Raw genomic sequence first — 22,196 nt, forward strand, 5'->3', positions numbered from 1 at the left:
TGGATGCAGGATTCTAGGTGTGGCCTTACTAAGGCTTTATAGAGTGGTATTAGGATCTTCCTTGGTCTTGATTGTAATCTTCTGTTAATGCTTCTCTCGAAGAGGAGTTCTGCATTGCGCAAGGCTTGATTCAAATGACTTTGATCCTTTCCAATCCTCACATTTTACAAGTATTCTTTCTCACCATCTGTTATTATCACTGGAATAATTGATATACAGGCAGTCCTCGAATTATGACCGCAGCCGAGCCCAAAATTTATGTTGCTAAGTGAGACATTGGTGAAGGGAGTTTTGCCCCATCTTATCACTTTCCTTGCCACCTTTGTTAAGTCAATCACTGCAGCTGTTAAGTTAGTTGACACGGCTGTTAAGTGAATCTGGCCAAGTTCTGCAGGTATCGATTCTCCTGTTTGAGCAGGGGGTTGGACTAGAAGACCTCCAAGATCCCATCCAGCTCTATTCTGATTCTAATCAAAACCTTCCTACATTTTTGGGGGGAAAGTTTGAAAGACACTTCTCTGCTGATTGGAGCGATGCCCCCGCCCCACTCCAGACCCAAAGCAGCATCCCCCCCCCACACTGCTTGGGACATGAAACTTTCTCTTTATTGAATACAGAGTCGTCCAGCAAAAGGAACAAGGGGGGAAGCGGAAAGGTTTTGTGATCCGGAAACTGTTCATAAATAGACTCGCCCTCCCCCCCACCCGTGCCCCCCACAAAATATCTCTCTAGCAGCCCCCTCCCAGGTCTACCCTGCCAGCCCCCCACTTCGACCACCCCACCCGGCCTTCCCCTCCAGCGCTTTGCCGGGTGGGGGGGTGTTGTTTCTTCTCCTGTGAAAACTACACCGGAGGGGTATTCCTAAGTCCGATTATTATAGGAGAAGAATCGTATCCGAGTGGTCGACTAAAAAATCAACTGCAATGAAAGCCGTGCCCCCTTTCCCCCCTCCCCCTCCCCACCGAGGGTCTCTTTTTGGGTACCAAGACTGTGTTGAGGTGGTCATGCCTAGTGGGAAGGGAGGGGGGTCTTTCACCTTGCACTCATCTCCCTCACATGGGGACTTTTACACACACACACACACACACACTCTAATGCCGTAATGGCGAAACTACGGCATGCGTGCCAGAAGTGGCATGCACAGCCCTCTCTGGGGCGCAAGGGCACGCATGTCATGCGCCCAGCTGGTGTTCGTGGACGCTGGAGAACTGCAAAAAGTCCTGAAAACGGGAAAAAAATCCAGGCCGTTTTCTGGGCTGTTTTTGAAATCGCCGAGAAATGGCCAGGAAAATGGGCTGAAAATGGCCCAAACAACAGCCAACAACAGGCAGTTTGGGGGGCCATTTTCCGGCCATTTGTGGGCTGTTTTAGTCCATTTTTGAGGCTGTTTTGAGGCCATTTTTGGCCCATTTTTCAGGCCGTTTTTCAAATGGCCGAACAACGGCCTAAAATGGCCTGAAAAAAGCCCAAACAGCCAAAAAACAGGCAGTTTTCTGGCCATTTTAGGACATTTTTAAGGCTTTCAGGCCGTTTTTTTGCCCGTTTTTGGCCCATTTTTTCAGGACGTTTTTGAAATGGCCGAACGACGGCCTAAAATGGCCTGAAAAAAGCCCAAACAGCCAAAAATCAGACAGTTTTCTGGCCATTTTTTGGCCATTTTTAAGGCCGTTTGTCTGCCCAGCTGGTCTTCGCACTCCTTGCATGCACATTCCAGTTTAGGTCCTCGGTGACGAAAAAGTTTGCCATCATGGCTCTAATGCATATAAAAACACAAAACCTTTGGTGGAGAGAAAATTTCGTTGTTAATCTGGATGTCAGCATTCTCTCCCCCCCCCCAAAAAAATTGGGTGGGTAGGTTAGAGAAGAGGGTATCAGGCCACCTGCAGCTGTGGCCTGGCACTTTAAAATTAGGGTTGAGGGGTCCTTGTTTTCTTGCAGACGTTTCGTGATCCAAGGAGGTAACCTCATCAGTGCATCTTACATCAACCCTAGGCCATCAGCAGCCAAAAAAAACCACTAATGCAATCCTTGGTGGTCTAAACAGAGGCATAGAATCAAAAGCAGGCGGAGTATCAGTAGCGCTTTATAAAGCCTTCGCATAGTCTTTATTGTCATGGTGCAAAATAAATGCCACAAAATGGGGTTTTTTTTAGCCTCACTGGTGCAATCCACGAGAAGGATTAGAATATTATTATTAATATATTATTATATTAACCATATATTATTAGAGTAGATTAGGAGATTGCAACCAGTTTTCCTCACCACATTGCAAAAAAAGATATTCAGACTTTGGAAAAAGTGCAAAGAAGAACAACTAAAATGATTAAGGCCCTGGAAACTAAAACATATGAAAGAATGGCTGCAGGATTTGAGTATGGCTAGTCTAGAGGAAAGAAGGGCTAGGGGGACAGGATAGCAGTATTCCAGTATTTAAGGAGCTGCCCCCCAAAAGAGGGGGGGTCAACTTATTTTCCAAAGCACCCAAAGGCAGGACAAAAAAAATGGATGGAAACTAATCCAGGAGAGAAGCAACCTGGAATTAAGGAGGAACTTCCTAACAGTGAGGAGAATAAACCAGTGGAACAGCTTGCCACCAGAAGTTGTGGATGCTCCAACAATGGAGATTTTTTAAGAAGAGACTGGACAGCCACTTATCTGCAATGGTATAGATTCCCCTGCTTGAGCAAGGGGGCTGGACTAGATGACCTCCAAGGTCCCTTCCAACTCTGTTATTCTATATCTCACTTGAGCAGGGGGCTGGACTAGATGACCTCCAAGGTCCCTTCCAACTCTGTTATTCTATATCTCACTTGAGCAGGGGGCTGGACTAGATGACCTCCAAGGCCCCTTCCATCTGTTATTCTGTAAGGGCCTCCTGCTTGAACAAGGGGGCTGGACTAGATGACCTCCAAGGTCCCTTCCACCTGTGTTATTCTGTAAGGGCCTCCTGCTTGAACAAGGGGGCTGGACTAGATGACCTCCAAGGTCCCTTCCACCTGTGTTATTCTGTAAGGGCCTCCTGCTTGAACAAGGGGGCTGGACTAGATGACCTCCAAGGTCCCTTCCACCTGTGTTATTCTGTAAGGGCCTCTTGCTTGAACAAGGGGGCTGGACTAGATGACCTCCAAGGTCCCTTCCACCTGTTATTCTGTAAGGGCCTCCTGCTTGAACAAGGGGGCTGGACTAGATGACCTCCAAGGTCCCTTTCAACTCTGTTATTCTGTAAGGCTCTCCTGCTTGAACAAGGGGGCTGGACTAGATGACCTCCAAGGTCCTGTCCATCTCTGTTTGGATTGATGTAACTGAGTTGAGTCATGAAACGTCTGTAAGAAAACAATCAAGTTCAATCTTGAGCTTTAAAAATGGGTTTTAAAAAATAAATAAATAAATGCTTCTCCACTCAGTCCCCATCGAGGTGCAATGAGGATGGAGGACCCACTTCAGGTAGCTTTCCAGATGTTCGGTGTCTCTGAGCATCCCAAGCCAGATGCTGAGGCCTCCAGAGGAAGGATTCCATTGCTTTCCAGGTGTTCTTGGGAGCATCCCAACGCCCCCCCCCCCTGCAAGGACCATCAGAGAAGGCTGCTGCGGTGGGTTTCTTGCATTACCATCCTGCAATGAGACTTTGGTGGCTGAGAATGACTGCGTAGTAGATACACAACAGGCACACACACACACACACACACAAAGTGAGATAGGAAGATCGCCTGCTGCAACTCCTTTGAAGTCACATGGTGTCCTATCCAGCAAATATCTCTTCTCTGAGGTCAGGAACCCAGGGTGGAGGAGGAAGAGGAGGGGAGAAGGAAGGCAGATAGGGGAAGGCAGGATGAGGAGGAGAAGGAAGGGAAGGAGGAGGCAAAGGAGGAGGAGGAGGAGAAGGAAGTGGAGAAGGAGGAGAAGAGCAGAAGGAAGGGAGGAGAAGACGGAAGGAGGAGGAGAAGAAAGGGAAGAAGGAGAAGGAAGGGAGAAGGAAGGGAGGAGGAGACGGAAGGAGGAGGGAGAAGGGAAGAGAAGACAGAAGGAGGAGGAGAAGGAGGGGAAGAAGGAGAAGGAAGGGGGGAAAAGAAAGAAGGAGGAGAGGAAGGAGGAGGAGGAAGGGAAGAGAAGACAGAAGGAGAGGAAGGAGGAGAAGAAGGAAGGGAGGAGAAGGGGAGAAGAAGAGAAGGAAAGGGGGAGGAGGAGGAGAAGGGGAGAAGTAGGAGGAGAAGAGGGGAAGGAGGAAGGGAGGAAGAAACAGAAGGAGGAGAAAGGCTGATAGGGGAAGGAGAAGAGAAGGAAGGTACACTTGCTTTGGCCCTCGCAACGTGCACACAAGGTGCTTTTCCCTCTGATCCTGGGCGGGGTCTCTCTCTCTCTCTCTCTCTCTCTCTCTCTCTCTCTCTCTCTCTCTCTCTCTCTCTCTCTCTCTCTCTCTCGTGTGTGTGTGGGTGTGTGTGTGTGTGTGTTTCTCAAACCCTCTGGGAAACACAAACAGAAGAAAGGGGGGGACACACAGACACACACATTCCATATGCCCCCCCACCCCCGAGCTGCAGAGGACAAATGAAGACCGCCTGCACCTCTCTCTCTCTCTCTCCCCCCCCCTTTCAGAACCATCCTTCTGCCTGCTGCGCCCCCCCCTCAGCAAAAGAGGAGACTGGCCCTTTGGGGAAGGAAGCGGGGAGGGGGGGTTTACGAGGCAGGAGGGCGCTCTACGGCCGTGGGTCAGGGTTACTAGTAAGGGGGGGTGGGAATTTTCACTGCCCCGGAGGACCATGGGAGAGGGGGACTGTGCTCCTCCCCCTCCCCGTTGGGTATTGCACTCCAATTCCCCCACCCCCCAAATAGATTTGGGTCCAACAGAGAATGGGGTCGATAACCCCCCCTCCAAAACCTGTCAAGCCATTTCCCCCCCAATTGTCTCTGCAAGATTGTGGCTCCCCTATTATTTACAGGCCCATCCGTTTTAGGCAAGGGGGGGGGGCGGCATCGCAGCCCAGTGGGGGCCTCTTCCCCCTCCATCCGCTGCCCCCCCAAAACTCTCGTGTCCTTTTGTGTTCCGGCTGGCATCGCGGTGGTGATGGGGGCAGCCGAGGATGGGAGATCCGACTCGGGAAGGGGGGGGGAAACCAGCTGTCTCAGCCTGGGAGGGATGGACCGCCGCTCCCACCACCCATGAGGGGGGGGTTCCACATCCAGGGGCGGAGGGGCTCCTAGCTTGCCAGGGTGCGTTGCAGGTTCAAGCGGTTCATCTTGGCTTCCTCCAGGCCTTGCAGCTTCTGCAGCTGAAGTTCGTCTAGATGCCTCCACAGCTCCTGGCGCTCCTTCTCCTTCTTCAGCTCCCTGCAGGGGAGGGGAGGGAGGAAGAGGAGGGAGGGTCAGGGGCAAAGAAGGAGACTTCCCATTCAACCACCACTCCTCAGACCATCAACCCATGGGACAGAAGTTGCCTTCGGAAGTTGTGGGAGCTTCATCCCTGGAGGCTTTCAAGAAGAGACTGGACTGACCTCTGTCAAAATGGTGTAGGGTCTCCTCTTGGATGGTACAGTTGGACTAGATGACCTATAAGGTCCCCTCCACCTCTGTTAATCTGTAACTTGAAGGCCTGTGGGCTTCAACTCCCAGAATTCCCCATCACCATCTCCCCACCCCCACTCAAACAGTTCACACCCTTCATAAACACACTTACTGCTGCTTCTCCACCTTGTAGGAGGCAGTGAGTTCATCGAAGAGCTTGCCGTTCATCTCCATGAAGGTCTTGAGGACGTTGTAGACCAGGGACACAATGGTCCTGGGAAGAGAGGTAGGACAGGGTGGTGAGGACTAGGAGAAGACGAACCTGGGACACACGGGGTGGGGGGGACATCCCTAGAGTCCCACAACTATGACAACTTGCCATGGTCAACTCTTCATGGCCAATTCACCATGGGTAATTCACTGCAACCAACTAACCATGGTCAACTCTTCATGGCCAATTCGCACAGCCAAATAGCCATGGCCAACTCTTCATGGCCAACTCACTGCAGCCAACTAGCCATGGCCAACTCTTCATGGCCAACTCACTGCAGCCAACTAGCCCTGGCCAACTCTTCATCGCCAATTTGTCATGGATAATTCACTGCAACCAATTAGCCATGGCCAACTCTTCATGGCCAATTCCTGCAGCCAACTAGCCATGGTCAACTCTTCATGGCCAATTCACCATGGGTAATTCACTGCAACCAACTAACCATGGTCAACTCTTCATGGCCAATTCCCACAGCCAAATAGCCATGGCCAACTCACTGCAGCCAACTAGCCATGGCCAACTCTTCATGGCCAACTCACTGCAGCCAACTAGCCCTGGCCAACTCTTCATCGCCAATTTGTCATGGATAATTCACTGCAACCAATTAGCCACGGTCAACTCTTCATCGCCAATTTGTCATGGCCAACTCACTGCAGCCAACTAGCCATGGCCAACTCTTCATGGCCAATTCCTGCAGCCAACTAGCCATGGTCAACTCTTCATGGCCAATTCGTACAGCCACCTAGCCATGGTCAACTCTTCATGGCCAATTCCCGCAGCCACCTAGCCATGGCCAATTCTTCATGGCCAATTCCCACCGCCACCTAGCCATGGCCAACTCTTCATGGCCAATTCCCACAGCCACCTAGCCATGGCCAACACTTCATGGCCAATTCCCACAGCCAACTAGCCATGGTCAACTCTTCATGGCCAATTCCCGCAGCCAACTAGCCATGGTCAACTCTTCATGGCCAATTCCCGCAGCCAACTAGCCATGGCCAACTCTTCATGGCCAATTCCCACAGCCAACTAGCCATGGCCAACTCTTCATGGCCAATTCCCGCAGCCAACTAGCCATGGTCAACTCTTCATGGCCAATTCGTACAGCCACCTAGCCATGGTCAACTCTTCATGGCCAATTCCCGCAGCCACCTAGCCATGGCCAATTCTTCATGGCCAATTCCCACCGCCACCTAGCCATGGCCAACTCTTCATGGCCAATTCCCACAGCCACCTAGCCATGGCCAACTCTTCATGGCCAATTCCCACAGCCACCTAGCCATGGCCAACTCTTCATGGCCAATTCCCACAGCCGCCTAGCTATGGCCAACTCTTCATGGCCAATTCCCACAGCCAACTATCCATGGCCAACTCTTCATGGCCAATTCCCACAGCCACCTAGCCATGGCCAACTCTTCATGGCCAATTCCCACAGCCACCTAGCCATGGCCAACTCTTCATGGCCAATTCCCACAGCCAACTAGCCATGGCCAATTCCCACAGCCAACTAGCCATGGTCAACTCTTCATGGCCAATTCCCGCAGCCAACTAGCCATGGTCAACTCTTCATGGCCAATTCCCGCAGCCAACTAGCCATGGCCAATTCCCACAGCCAACTAGCCATGGCCAACTCTTCATGGCCAATTCTCACAGCCAACTAGCCATGGTCAACTCTTCATGGCCAATTCCCACAGCCAACTAGCCATGGCCAACTCTTCATGGCCAATTCCCACAGCCAACTAGCCATGGCCAACTCTTCATGGCCAATTCCCACAGCCAACTAGCCATGGCCAACTCTTCATGGCCAATTCCCGCAGCCAACTAGCCATGGTCAACTCTTCATGGCCAATTCCCACAGCCACCTAGCCATGGCCAACTCTTCATGGCCAATTTCCGCAGCCAACTAGCCATGGCCAACTCTTCATGGCCAATTCCCGCAGCCAACTAGCCATGGCCAACTCTTCATGGCCAATTCCCGCAGCCAACTAGCCATGGTCAACTCTTCATGGCCAATTCCCACAGCCACCTAGCCATGGCCAACTCTTCATGGCCAATTTCCACAGCCAACTAGCCATGGCCAACTCTTCATGGCCAATTCCCGCAGCCACCTAGCCATGGCCAACACTTCATGGCCAATTTCCACAGCCAACTAGCCATGGCCAACTCTTCATGGCCAATTCCCGCAGCCACCTAGCCATGGCCAACTCTTCATGGCCAATTCCCACAGCCAACTAGCCATGGCCAACTCTTCATGGCCAATTCCCACAGCCAACTAGCCATGGTCAACTCTTCATGGCCAATTCCCACAGCCAACTAGCCATGGCCAACACTTCATGGCCAATTCCCACAGCCAACTAGCCATGGCCAACTCTTCATGGCCAATTCCCACAGCCAACTAGCCATGGCCAACTCTTCATGGCCAATTCCCGCAGCCAACTAGCCATGGTCAACTCTTCATGGCCAATTCCCACAGCCACCCAGCCATGGCCAACTCTTCATGGCCAATTTCCGCAGCCAACTAGCCATGGCCAACTCTTCATGGCCAATTCCCGCAGCCAACTAGCCATGGCCAACTCTTCATGGCCAATTCCTGCAGCCAACTAGCCATGGTCAACTCTTCATGGCCAATTCCCACAGCCACCTAGCCATGGCCAACTCTTCATGGCCAATTTCCACAGCCAACTAGCCATGGCCAACTCTTCATGGCCAATTCCCGCAGCCACCTAGTCATGGCCAACACTTCATGGCCAATTCCCGCAGCCAACTAGCCATGGCCAACACTTCATGGCCAATTTCCACAGCCAACTAGCCATGGCCAACTCTTCATGGCCAATTCCCGCAGCCAACTAGCCATGGCCAACTCTTCATGGCCAATTCCCACAGCCAACTAGCCATGGCCAACTCTTCATGGCCAATTCCCGCAGCCAACTAGCCATGGCCAACTCTTCATGGCCAATTCCCACAGCCAACTAGCCATGGCCAACTCTTCATGGCCAATTCCCACAGCCAACTAGCCATGGCCAACTCTTCATGGCCAATTCCCACAGCCAACTAGCCATGGCCAACTCTTCATGGCCAATTCCCACAGCCAACTAGCCATGGTCAACTCTTCATGGCCAATTCCCACAGCCAACTAGCCATGGCCAACACTTCATGGCCAATTCCCGCAGCCAACTAGCCATGGCCAACTCTTCATGGCCAATTCCCGCAGCCAACTAGCCATGGTCAACTCTTCATGGCCAATTCCCGCAGCCAACTAGCCATGGCCAACTCTTCATGGCCAATTCCCACAGCCAACTAGCCATGGCCAACTCTTCATGGCCAATTCCCACAGCCAACTAGCCATGGTCAACTCTTCATGGCCAATTCCCACAGCCAACTAGCCATGGCCAACTCTTCATGGCCAATTCCCACAGCCAACTAGCCATGGCCAACTCTTCATGGCCAATTCCCACAGCCAACTAGCCATGGCCAACTCTTCATGGCCAATTCCCGCAGCCAACTAGCCATGGTCAACTCTTCATGGCCAATTCCCACAGCCAACTAGCCATGGCCAACTCTTCATGGCCAATTCCCACAGCCAACTAGCCATGGCCAACTCTTCATGGCCAATTCCCACAGCCAACTAGCCATGGCCAACTCTTCATGGCCAATTCCCACAGCCAACTAGCCATGGCCAACTCTTCATGGCCAATTCCCACAGCCACCTAGCCATGGCCAACACTTCATGGCCAATTCCCACAGCCAACTAGCCATGGTCAACTCTTCATGGCCAATTCCCGCAGCCAACTAGCCATGGTCAACTCTTCATGGCCAATTCCCGCAGCCAACTAGCCATGGCCAACTCTTCATGGCCAATTCCCACAGCCAACTAGCCATGGCCAACTCTTCATGGCCAATTCCCGCAGCCAACTAGCCATGGTCAACTCTTCATGGCCAATTCGTACAGCCACCTAGCCATGGTCAACTCTTCATGGCCAATTCCCGCAGCCACCTAGCCATGGCCAATTCTTCATGGCCAATTCCCACCGCCACCTAGCCATGGCCAACTCTTCATGGCCAATTCCCACAGCCACCTAGCCATGGCCAACTCTTCATGGCCAATTCCCACAGCCACCTAGCCATGGCCAACTCTTCATGGCCAATTCCCACAGCCACCTAGCTATGGCCAACTCTTCATGGCCAATTCCCACAGCCAACTATCCATGGCCAACTCTTCATGGCCAATTCCCACAGCCACCTAGCCATGGCCAACTCTTCATGGCCAATTCCCACAGCCACCTAGCCATGGCCAACTCTTCATGGCCAATTCCCACAGCCAACTAGCCATGGCCAATTCCCACAGCCAACTAGCCATGGTCAACTCTTCATGGCCAATTCCCGCAGCCAACTAGCCATGGTCAACTCTTCATGGCCAATTCCCGCAGCCAACTAGCCATGGCCAATTCCCACAGCCAACTAGCCATGGCCAACTCTTCATGGCCAATTCTCACAGCCAACTAGCCATGGTCAACTCTTCATGGCCAATTCCCACAGCCAACTAGCCATGGCCAACTCTTCATGGCCAATTCCCACAGCCAACTAGCCATGGCCAACTCTTCATGGCCAATTCCCACAGCCAACTAGCCATGGCCAACTCTTCATGGCCAATTCCCGCAGCCAACTAGCCATGGTCAACTCTTCATGGCCAATTCCCACAGCCACCTAGCCATGGCCAACTCTTCATGGCCAATTTCCGCAGCCAACTAGCCATGGCCAACTCTTCATGGCCAATTCCCGCAGCCAACTAGCCATGGCCAACTCTTCATGGCCAATTCCCGCAGCCAACTAGCCATGGTCAACTCTTCATGGCCAATTCCCACAGCCACCTAGCCATGGCCAACTCTTCATGGCCAATTTCCACAGCCAACTAGCCATGGCCAACTCTTCATGGCCAATTCCCGCAGCCACCTAGCCATGGCCAACACTTCATGGCCAATTTCCACAGCCAACTAGCCATGGCCAACTCTTCATGGCCAATTCCCGCAGCCACCTAGCCATGGCCAACTCTTCATGGCCAATTCCCACAGCCAACTAGCCATGGCCAACTCTTCATGGCCAATTCCCACAGCCAACTAGCCATGGTCAACTCTTCATGGCCAATTCCCACAGCCAACTAGCCATGGCCAACACTTCATGGCCAATTCCCACAGCCAACTAGCCATGGCCAACTCTTCATGGCCAATTCCCACAGCCAACTAGCCATGGCCAACTCTTCATGGCCAATTCCCGCAGCCAACTAGCCATGGTCAACTCTTCATGGCCAATTCCCACAGCCATCCAGCCATGGCCAACTCTTCATGGCCAATTTCCGCAGCCAACTAGCCATGGCCAACTCTTCATGGCCAATTCCCGCAGCCAACTAGCCATGGCCAACTCTTCATGGCCAATTCCTGCAGCCAACTAGCCATGGTCAACTCTTCATGGCCAATTCCCACAGCCACCTAGCCATGGCCAACTCTTCATGGCCAATTTCCACAGCCAACTAGCCATGGCCAACTCTTCATGGCCAATTCCCGCAGCCACCTAGTCATGGCCAACACTTCATGGCCAATTCCCGCAGCCAACTAGCCATGGCCAACACTTCATGGCCAATTTCCACAGCCAACTAGCCATGGCCAACTCTTCATGGCCAATTCCCGCAGCCAACTAGCCATGGCCAACTCTTCATGGCCAATTCCCACAGCCAACTAGCCATGGCCAACTCTTCATGGCCAATTCCCGCAGCCAACTAGCCATGGCCAACTCTTCATGGCCAATTCCCACAGCCAACTAGCCATGGCCAACTCTTCATGGCCAATTCCCACAGCCAACTAGCCATGGCCAACTCTTCATGGCCAATTCCCACAGCCAACTAGCCATGGCCAACTCTTCATGGCCAATTCCCACAGCCAACTAGCCATGGTCAACTCTTCATGGCCAATTCCCACAGCCAACTAGCCATGGCCAACACTTCATGGCCAATTCCCGCAGCCAACTAGCCATGGCCAACTCTTCATGGCCAATTCCCGCAGCCAACTAGCCATGGTCAACTCTTCATGGCCAATTCCCGCAGCCAACTAGCCATGGCCAACTCTTCATGGCCAATTCCCACAGCCAACTAGCCATGGCCAACTCTTCATGGCCAATTCCCACAGCCAACTAGCCATGGTCAACTCTTCATGGCCAATTCCCACAGCCAACTAGCCATGGCCAACTCTTCATGGCCAATTCCCACAGCCAACTAGCCATGGCCAACTCTTCATGGCCAATTCCCACAGCCAACTAGCCATGGCCAACTCTTCATGGCCAATTCCCGCAGCCAACTAGCCATGGTCAACTCTTCATGGCCAATTCCCACAGCCAACTAGCCATGGCCAACTCTTCATGGCCAATTCCCACAGCCAACTAGCCATGGCCAACTCTTCATGGCCAATTCCCACAGCCAACTAGCCATGGCCAACTCTTCATGGCCAATTCCCACAGCCAACTAGCCATGGCCAACTCTTCATGGCCAATTCCCACAGCCAACTAGCCATGGCCAACTCTTCATAGCCAATTCCCACAGCCAACTAGCCATGGCCAACTCTTCATGGCCAATTCCCACAGCCAACTAGCCATGGCCAATTCCCACAGCCAACTAGCCATGGTCAACTCTTCATGGCCAATTCCCACAGCCAACTAGCCATGGCCAACTCTTCATGGCCAATTCCCACAGCCAACTAGCCATGGCCAACTCTTCATGGCCAATTCCCACAGCCAACTAGCCATGGCCAACTCTTCATGGCCAATTCCCACAGCCAACTAGCCATGGCCAACTCTTCATGGCCAATTCCCACAGCCAACTAGCCATGGCCAACTCTTCATGGCCAATTCCCACAGCCAACTAGCCATGGCCAATTCCCACAGCCAACTAGCCATGGTCAACTCTTCATGGCCAATTCCCACAGCCAACTAGCCATGGCCAACTCTTCATGGCCAATTCCCACAGCCAACTAGCCATGGCCAACTCTTCATGGCCAATTCCCGCAGCCAACTAGCCATGGTCAACTCTTCATGGCCAATTCCCGCAGCCAACTAGCCATGGTCAACTCTTCATGGCCAATTCCCGCAGCCAACTAGCCATGGCCAACTCTTCATGGCCAATTCCCGCAGCCAACTAGCCATGGCCAACACTTCATGGCCAATTCCCACAGCCAACTAGCCATGGCCAACTCTTCATGGCCAATTCCCACAGCCAACTAGCCATGGTCAACTCTTCATGGCCAATTCCCGCAGCCAACTAGCCATGGTCAACTCTTCATGGCCAATTCCCGCAGCCAACTAGCCATGGCCAACTCTTCATGGCCAATTCCCGCAGCCAACTAGCCATGGCCAACACTTCATGGCCAATTCCCACAGCCAACTAGCCATGGCCAACTCTTCATGGCCAATTCCCACAGCCAACTAGCCATGGCCAACACTTCATGGCCAATTCCCACAGCCAACTAGCCATGGCCAACTCTTCATGGCCAATTCCCACAGCCAACTAGCCATGGCCAACTCTTCATGGCCAATTCCCACAGCCAACTAGCCATGGCCAACACTTCATGGCCAATTCCCACAGCCAACTAGCCATGGCCAACACTTCATGGCCAATTCCCGCAGCCAACTAGCCATGGCCAACTCTTCATGGCCAATTCCCACAGCCAACTAGCCATGGCCAACACTTCATGGCCAATTCCCACAGCCAACTAGCCATGGCCAACACTTCATGGCCAATTCCCGCAGCCAACTAGCCATGGCCAACACTTCATGGCCAATTCCCACAGCCAACTAGCCATGGCCAACTCTTCATGGCCAATTCCCACAGCCAACTAGCCATGGCCAACACTTCATGGCCAATTCCCACAGCCAACTAGCCATGGCCAACTCTTCATGGCCAATTCCCACAGCCAACTAGCCATGGCCAACTCTTCATGGCCAATTCCCACAGCCAACTAGCCATGGCCAACTCTTCATGGCCAATTCCCACAGCCAACTAGCCATGGCCAACACTTCATGGCCAATTCCCACAGCCAACTAGCCATGGCCAACTCTTCATGGCCAATTCCCACAGCCAACTAGCCATGGTCAACTCTTCATGGCCAATTCCCACAGCCAACTAGCCATGGCCAACTCTTCATGGCCAATTCCCACAGCCCACTAGCCATGGCCAACTCTTCATGGCCAATTCCCACAGCCAACTAGCCATGGCCAACTCTTCATGGCCAATTCCCACAGCCAACTAGCCATGGCCAACTCTTCATGGCCAATTCCCACAGCCAACTAGCCATGGCCAACTCTTCATGGCCAATTCCCACAGCCAACTAGCCATGGCCAATTCCCACAGCCAACTAGCCATGGTCAACTCTTCATGGCCAATTCCCACAGCCAACTAGCCATGGCCAACTCTTCATGGCCAATTCCCACAGCCAACTAGCCATGGCCAACTCTTCATGGCCAATTCCCGCAGCCAACTAGCCATGGTCAACTCTTCATGGCCAATTCCCGCAGCCAACTAGCCATGGTCAACTCTTCATGGCCAATTCCCGCAGCCAACTAGCCATGGCCAACTCTTCATGGCCAATTCCCGCAGCCAACTAGCCATGGCCAACACTTCATGGCCAATTCCCACAGCCAACTAGCCATGGCCAACTCTTCATGGCCAATTCCCACAGCCAACTAGCCATGGTCAACTCTTCATGGCCAATTCCCGCAGCCAACTAGCCATGGTCAACTCTTCATGGCCAATTCCCGCAGCCAACTAGCCATGGCCAACTCTTCATGGCCAATTCCCGCAGCCAACTAGCCATGGCCAACACTTCATGGCCAATTCCCACAGCCAACTAGCCATGGCCAACTCTTCATGGCCAATTCCCACAGCCAACTAGCCATGGCCAACACTTCATGGCCAATTCCCACAGCCAACTAGCCATGGCCAACTCTTCATGGCCAATTCCCACAGCCAACTAGCCATGGCCAACTCTTCATGGCCAATTCCCACAGCCAACTAGCCATGGCCAACACTTCATGGCCAATTCCCACAGCCAACTAGCCATGGCCAACACTTCATGGCCAATTCCCGCAGCCAACTAGCCATGGCCAACTCTTCATGGCCAATTCCCACAGCCAACTAGCCATGGCCAACACTTCATGGCCAATTCCCACAGCCAACTAGCCATGGCCAACACTTCATGGCCAATTCCCGCAGCCAACTAGCCATGGCCAACACTTCATGGCCAATTCCCACAGCCAACTAGCCATGGCCAACTCTTCATGGCCAATTCCCACAGCCAACTAGCCATGGCCAACACTTCATGGCCAATTCCCACAGCCAACTAGCCATGGCCAACTCTTCATGGCCAATTCCCACAGCCAACTAGCCATGGCCAACTCTTCATGGCCAATTCCCACAGCCAACTAGCCATGGCCAACTCTTCATGGCCAATTCCCACAGCCAACTAGCCATGGCCAACACTTCATGGCCAATTCCCACAGCCAACTAGCCATGGCCAACTCTTCATGGCCAATTCCCACAGCCAACTAGCCATGGCCAACTCTTCATGGCCAATTCGCCACGGGTAACTCGCTGTGGGACAAGAATCACACAAATATCGAAGAGGTGGTTGAATAGAATTGTTAAGGATACCAAAGGAGGGACGAAATAAAATGCGAAGAACAAAAATGATAATATTTTAAAAATTATTTCAAAGAACAAAAATGAACTGTCCCATTGCTGAGCCGGCTGTGGCGAGTTGCCCCATTCCGACTGACTGGGAGGGCAACCTACACCAGGTTGTCATTTCCTGGAGTGGGGAGTGGGCTTTTTCCCCAGGTGGGTTTTCTAACTTTTGGGAAATCCCGAGGAAGCCCGAGTTCTCCTCACTGCCACACACCGCCAGACTCACGGGTTCCAGTGCTCCTTGGAGACGCGGTAGAGCGTGCCGAAGATGGTGGGTAGTACCATATGACAGTTGTCCTCCACCAGGCTCAGGATGTATTCGTTGTTCCAGAAATAGAGAGCCCGCTCGGCCACCTGTTATAGGGGACGGGGGGGGAGGGGGAACACAGGGAAAAGCCATGAGGATCTGGAAGCCCCCACCCAGCTGCCTTCAAGCGTGGTAATCCTCGACTTACGACCCCACATTTCTGTCATCACGTGAGACATTGATTAAGTGAGTATTGCCCCATTTCCCCTGCCAAGCAAGCCGGTTGTTCAGTGAGTGCTGTCCCGTTTTACGTCCTTTTCTTGCCACAGTCGTTAAGTGAATGGCTGCCGTTGTTAAGTCAGCAACATGGTTGTTAAGTGAATCTGGTGTCTACTGTTGATTCTGCTTGTCCGACTGTCGCGAAAGGGGAATCACGACACCCCGACCGTCATAAATGTGAGTCAACCACCAAGCGGCTGAATTTTCATCACATGACCATGGGGGGTGGGGGGTGCCGCCGGGATCGTTAAGTGCGCAAAATGGCCCTAAGTCATTTTTTTGAGTGCTGTTGTAATTTTGAACAGTCACTAAATGAACTGTTGTAAGTGGAGGACTGCTGGTATCCTTGACTTATGATCGTTGATTTAGCAACCATTCTAAGTTACAACACAGGAAAAAGTAACTTAAACAACGTTTCCAGCATCTGCAGACACAGGTGTGTGTGTGCGTGCGTGCGTGCGTGCGTGTGTGTGTGTGTGTGATGGAGAAGCCGGCTTCGCTTGACAGCCCTATTGCTAACTTAACCCCTGCAGTGATTCTCTTAACAGTGGTGGCAAGGAAGGTCGTAAAACGAGGCAAAACTCACTTCACAACTGTCTTGCTTAGCAACGGAAATTCTGGACTCAGAATTTGTGGTCGTATGTCGAGGACTCCCTGTAACAATGTAAGCCGCTAGAATTCCACATTACAGGGAATCCTTGTCTTACGACCACCTTGACTTACAAAATTCAGATCACATGACCAGGGGAAATTGCAACAGTCATAAGTGTGTGAATAATGACTTCTTCAGTGCTGTTGTAGCTTCGAATGGTCGCTAAACGAATGGTCGCAAGTAGACGACTACCTGCAAGTCAGTCTTTGAATTGCAACCAACGGCTTAACGATAGTTCAAAGTTACGACGGCTTTGGAAAAAGGGACTTATGACCCATCCTCAAAGTTACAACCATCTCACTTCCTCCCCTTCAGTCATTTGATCACAATTCATCCCCATTGGCTGGCTTCCAATAAGCAAAATCAATTTTTTTGGGGGGGGAGGGGGAGCCAGATTCACTTAGCAATGACACGATCCACTTAATGACCGCAGTAAAGTTGAAATTCCAACTGTGGTCATACATTGAGGATGACCTCAGTGATGGTTCCGCCCCCCCTTTTTTCTCCGCCCCCCCCTCGCCCCGCAAGGCACCTGGAAGTGAGGGCTGGCGATGCATCGGGCCACTTGCTTGAAGAGCGGCTCCTGGATCTTCACAAACTGCGAGGGTTCGATCACGTCCAGGATCTCCTCGATTTCCCCCAGGAGCATCACCTGGTCAGAAAGCGGGGAGAGGGAGGGGATGAAGGGAGGGGGATGTAAACCCCCCCCCCTTTTCTAGTGTTGTGCATATGCGTTGGCCTTTTTAGGGACATATTATATTATTCATATTCATACTGGGGAATATGCACATATTTTTTGCGCACCGAACTGGTTAGTAATGCCGGCAGGAGCCTAGGAGCCCTTCGGCACGTACCTCTTTTTGGGTGCAAGTCTTTGGCCAGTATTTCAACAGGCCCCGTATTACCTGCCGAAGAAAAAGACATGCATTTATTTCTTTGCATTTAGCTCCTGGTGTCTGTAGAGGTCATGCAATCGCTGACATTAATATTTAGTTCATATAGGGTGTCAGCAAATGTGTATGTCTACACACACTCACACACACACACACACACACGCACACACACACTATAGATATACAGCATATCACAGAAGTGAGTACGCCACAGTAAATATTTAAGTATATCTTAAATACAGATAGACATTATAGTTTAGACCAGGGATGGCGAACCTATGGCATGTGTGCCATTTGTCAGGGCAGGTGAGGCGCTGCCCTGTCAGCTGGCCAGCGCGCATGCGTGTGCGTGCCAGCTGAGTTCACCGTTTTTAAAAGCCATTTTTCGCCCTCCCCAGGCTCCAGAGGCTTTATAGGAGCCTGGGGAGGGCGAAAAGAGCCTCCCCCCCCCCCCGGAGGCTTCAAGGACCGTCTGGAGGCTTCCCTGATGCCTTCGGAGTGCTTAAAACGACCCTCCAAGCAAACCGTGACTTCCACTTCCGGTTTGCTCGGAGGGTCGTTTTACGCGTTCCGAAGGCGTCAGGGAAGCATCCGGACGATCCCTGAAGCCTCCGGAGAGCCTCCGGGGGACAGGGGATGCTCTTTTCGCCCTCCCCAGGCTCCTATAAAGCCTCTGGAGCCTGGGGAGGGTGAAAAAAACATGTAAAAATGGGGGGGGGGTCACGCCTGTTTTGCGCGCATGTGCACTGGGGAGTCGCGCATTGCATTATGGGTGCGGCACGCCCGCACACGACCCCCCTGCGCTCCCCCCACTTGTGGCACACGAGCCAAAAAAGGTTCGCCATCGCTGGTTTAGACATTCATGGCTGTGTGTTGCGTTATTTTGAGGGGACAGCACATTGACCCTGTTATACAAGCTGTACACTCACTACTTTGTATTGTAGCCAAGTGTCATTTCTTCAGTGTTATTGAAGATAGTCTTAAATATTTACAAAATGTGAGGGAGTATTTACTCACTTCTGCGATATACTGTATAGCTCACTAAATGGATGTTGTCGAGAACTATACACACATATATCGTAGGTGGGAGAAATGGTCATAAGTCAATACACACAGACACACACAGAAACATACTATATATATACATACTATGTGTGTGTGTTTGTATGTATATGTATGTGTATATATATGTGTGAGTACGTGTTGTATTTGTGCTGATAAATAAATAAAGGGAGACTAGTATAGATCTATTTCGAGCTAATTAGCTCTCATCAGCTACTGGGATTTGAACCTGGGCTGTATTATATATTAGGCAGGAGTCTTAGCCACTAAGCCACAGGCTCTCCTCCTTATCAGCTGAGCCAGGGAAATAGGTATGTATTTGTGTTACAACCCCTGGTATGCCTAAATATGGGAGGAAGGTCACTACTCCCTCTTTCTGTCTTTCGGCTTACTGCAGGAGACCATCCAGGCAGAAAACCATATTTTTAATGTTAATGTTTTAATATATATACAGTATATATATGTATATATGTATTTATGTATCAGAGGTTTCTCCCAGTTCCACCCGGATCGGGTGAACCGGTAGTGGCGGTGGCAGGAGGCGCCACCCACCTGCCTGGATGCTTCTGCACATGCGCAGAAGCATTATGTGCAGGCATGAGGGTGCGCACAAGCGAACCGCTAGTAAAAAAAATGGAAACCAGCACTAGTATGTATGTACGTTTGTATGTATGTTATGGTAAAGGTTCCTCTCGCAGATATGTGCTCGTCGTTCCCAACTCTAGGTGGAGGTGCTCATCTCCGTTTCAACGCCAAAGAGCCAGCGCTGTCTGAAGACGTCTCCGTGGTCATGTGGCCGGCATGACTCAACACCGAAGGCACACGGAACGATGTTACCATCCCACCAAAGGTGGTTCCTGTTTTTCTACTTGCATTTTTACGTGGTTTCGAACTGCTAGGTTGGCAGAAGCTGGAACAAGTATGGGAGCTCACTCCTACATGGCGCTAGGGATTCGAACTGCCGAACTGCTGACTTTTCTGATCAACAAGCTCAGTGTCTTAGCCCCTGAGTCACTGCGTCCCTTATACAGCTTGGACAACAGTGTCAATGTGCTGTCCCCTCAAAATAACACAACCCACAGCCATGAATGTCTAAACTGCTGTCAACAAAAGTGAGCAGACCCCTAAGTCGTTGTGTCCAATTGGAGCACCCAAGTGTCCATATTTTGTGTGCCACTGTTTTCCACCGCTGCCGTAACCCTCTTGGGCATAGAGCAGAGGAGAGTTCTGGCAGAGACTACTGCTGGTTCGCTCAGGGCTGAGCGCGCATGCACAGTACAACTAAAATTGCTCTGCACATGGGCAGAAGCAAAAAAAGAAGAGGTTCAAAGATGTGGCAGGCCTGGGTCGCTGCTGGTTCTGTCACGGAGCTGGTGGCTGTTAGAGACCTTGTGCCATCAAATGAAGTGGGAATTGCAATGGGACAGATGTCATAATTCATTAGAGAGAGAGAGTGAAGGAGAGGAAATTTTTCTGGAATTTTGAGCCGCCCAGAGTCACTTGGTGGCAGGGGTGAAATCAGGCAGGTTCTGGAGAACCGGTAGGGGAAATTTTGAGTCGTTGGGAGAAGCGGTAGCGGAAATTTTGAGTAGTTCGGAGAACTACCAAATGCCAGCTCTGGCTGGCCCCAGAGTAGGGTGGGGATGGAGATTTGGCAGTATCCTTCCCCAGCCACGCCCAACAAGCCACGCCCACAGAACCAGTAGTAAAAAAAATTGAATTTCACCACCGCTTGGTGGGGTTGGACAGTTCTAGAAATGCAAGGAGTAAATGAAAAGAAAACTCCGGCTCTTGATCGAAGGAGCCTCTTGCACCCAGGGCTGCTGCCAAATCTCGCCCAGCCCTCCCCTCCCCCCCCCCGCTGCAGCCATGCCACTTACCCCGCTGCTTGCCCCCCCGGACCCCGTGCAAAGGTCGGACTTACGTGCTCGGTCAGCGTGGCGTCTTTCTCCAAGAACTGGACCACGCAGTAGGCCAGCTGCAAGAGAGGAATCCGAGTGAGGAGCCGAGGAGCCTCTCGGAAGCCCCGGAACGCCCCAGGGCTCGTCCCCGCCACCCACCCTCCCCCGGGGATGCTCACCTGGGCGTGGAAAATGGAGAGCGATTTGACGGAGTGAAGTGGGATGAGGACCCGTACCAGGAACTGCTTGTGTTCCGCCTTCAAGGGCAGCGCGAAGCCGTTGATGATGCTAAAAGAGAAGCGGGAGGGGTGTGGGTGTTACGGGAGGGAGAGAGGGTCTTCCCCTGCAGGGTCGTCGTTGCAGCAGCCAATTTCTCGTATCGGTGGCAGGGGAGCGAAATCGGGGCTTCCCAAATAAGCAGCTTGGATGATTGGATTTCAACTCCCAGAATTCCCTGGCCCGAATTTCCCAGAGGTCGAGAAACACGGAGCTAGGTGAATTTAAGAATAATCTCCAGTTTAAGCATTTTTCTTCCTTTCTTTCTTTCCTTCCTTCCCATCCTATTCCCTCCTTTCCTTTCTGTTTCCTTTCTTCTCTTTTTGCATTTTTTATTCCTTCCTTCCTTCCTTCCCTTTTTTGCTTTTCTTCCCTTCCATCCCCTTCTTTCTTTCTTTTTCCTTTTTCTTCCTTTCCTCTTTCATCTGTCCTTCCTTTCTTCCCATCCTCTTCCTTCCTTTTTTCTTTCATTCTTTTCTTCCTTCCCTTTTTCCTTTCCTTTTCTTCCCATCCCCTCTGCTTTCTTTCTTTTTCCTTTTTCTTTTTTTTCTTTCCTCTTTTTTCCTTTCTCTGTTCTATCTTCCTTCCCTTTTTTCTTCCCATCTTATCCCCTCCTTTGCTTCCATCCTTTCTTTTTTTTTCATTCTTTCCTTCCCTTTTTCCTTTCATTTCCTTCCCATCCCCTCTGCTTTCTTTCTTTCTTTTTCCTTTTTTTCTTTCCTTTCTTTCCTTTCTCTGTTCTTCCTTCCTTCCCTTTTTTCTCCCCATCCTATCCCCTCCTTTCCTTCCTTTCTTTTTCTTTTTTCTTTCATTCTTTCCTTCCCTTTTTCCCTTTTCCCTTCCCATCCCATCCCCTTCCTTCCTTCCTTCCTTCCTTCCTTCCTTCCTTCCTTCCTTCCTTCCTTCTTTCATTTCTCTCTCTCTTTCCTTCTTTCCCTCCTTCCCTGGAGGTCCCTTCTTCAGAGATGCTGTCCTGGATCTTGCCCTAAAGCAGGGGGTTGGACTAGATGACCTCGGGGCTCCCTTCCATCCCTTTGAAGAACGGGGAAAGGCCACCCTTACATGCCCTTCAGGAGCACTGTTTTCTCCCACGTCCTGAAAGATTTACCTCCCAAGGATTTCTAATAATTCAGCCACTCCGTTGAAATGTTCCGTCTCGTAGATAAACCTGTCAGGGGGGAAAGAAAGGAAGAAACAGGAAAAGTTTTATTCTCGTCGTCGTCAAAGACTGAGGATGGCAGGTAACCCTCCCTCTCCCCTTGGCCCCCTTTCCTCATCATCTTCACCTTCCTGAAACACAACAGATAGCTCCTAAAGACACACAGCAAAACGCTTGAAGGTACGACGGCGTTGAAAAAAAGCCACTTGTGACCGTTTTTCACACTTAACGACCGT

At 51.5% G+C, this 22,196-nt stretch overlaps 1 protein-coding gene across 5 annotated transcripts in view; it reads right to left on the bottom strand.

Annotated features, from left to right (window-relative positions):
- Positions 1-1,074: 1,074 nt before the first annotated feature.
- PPP2R5B (protein phosphatase 2 regulatory subunit B'beta) overlaps positions 1,075-22,196 on the bottom strand; it is a 53,091-nt gene continuing 31,969 nt past the window's right edge. Inside the window, exons 6-14 of one of the 5 annotated variants that reach the window (XR_014176612.1) lie at positions 21,910-21,969; positions 20,705-20,813; positions 20,549-20,602; positions 17,524-17,574; positions 17,202-17,321; positions 15,718-15,845; positions 5,672-5,773; positions 3,265-5,325; positions 1,075-3,050 (exon numbers count right to left, since the gene is read on the bottom strand). Coding sequence is in view for 1 of the 5 variants with exons in the window: in XM_081968486.1 (XP_081824612.1) it covers positions 5,196-5,325; positions 5,672-5,773; positions 15,718-15,845; positions 17,202-17,321; positions 17,524-17,574; positions 20,549-20,602; positions 20,705-20,813; positions 21,910-21,969 (754 nt within the window). In the remaining 4 variants the exon portion in view is untranslated. Of the gene's footprint in view, positions 5,326-5,671; positions 5,774-15,717; positions 15,846-17,201; positions 17,322-17,523; positions 17,575-20,548; positions 20,603-20,704; positions 20,814-21,909; positions 21,970-22,196 lie in introns of all 5 variants that reach the window. The other 4 variants (XR_014176613.1, XR_014176614.1, XR_014176615.1 and 1 more) reach the window with 4 other exon arrangements.

This window comes from Natrix helvetica (assembly GCF_964273705.1).
Source record: "Natrix helvetica genome assembly, chromosome: 16".
Taxonomy (NCBI): Eukaryota; Metazoa; Chordata; class Lepidosauria; order Squamata; family Natricidae; genus Natrix; species Natrix helvetica.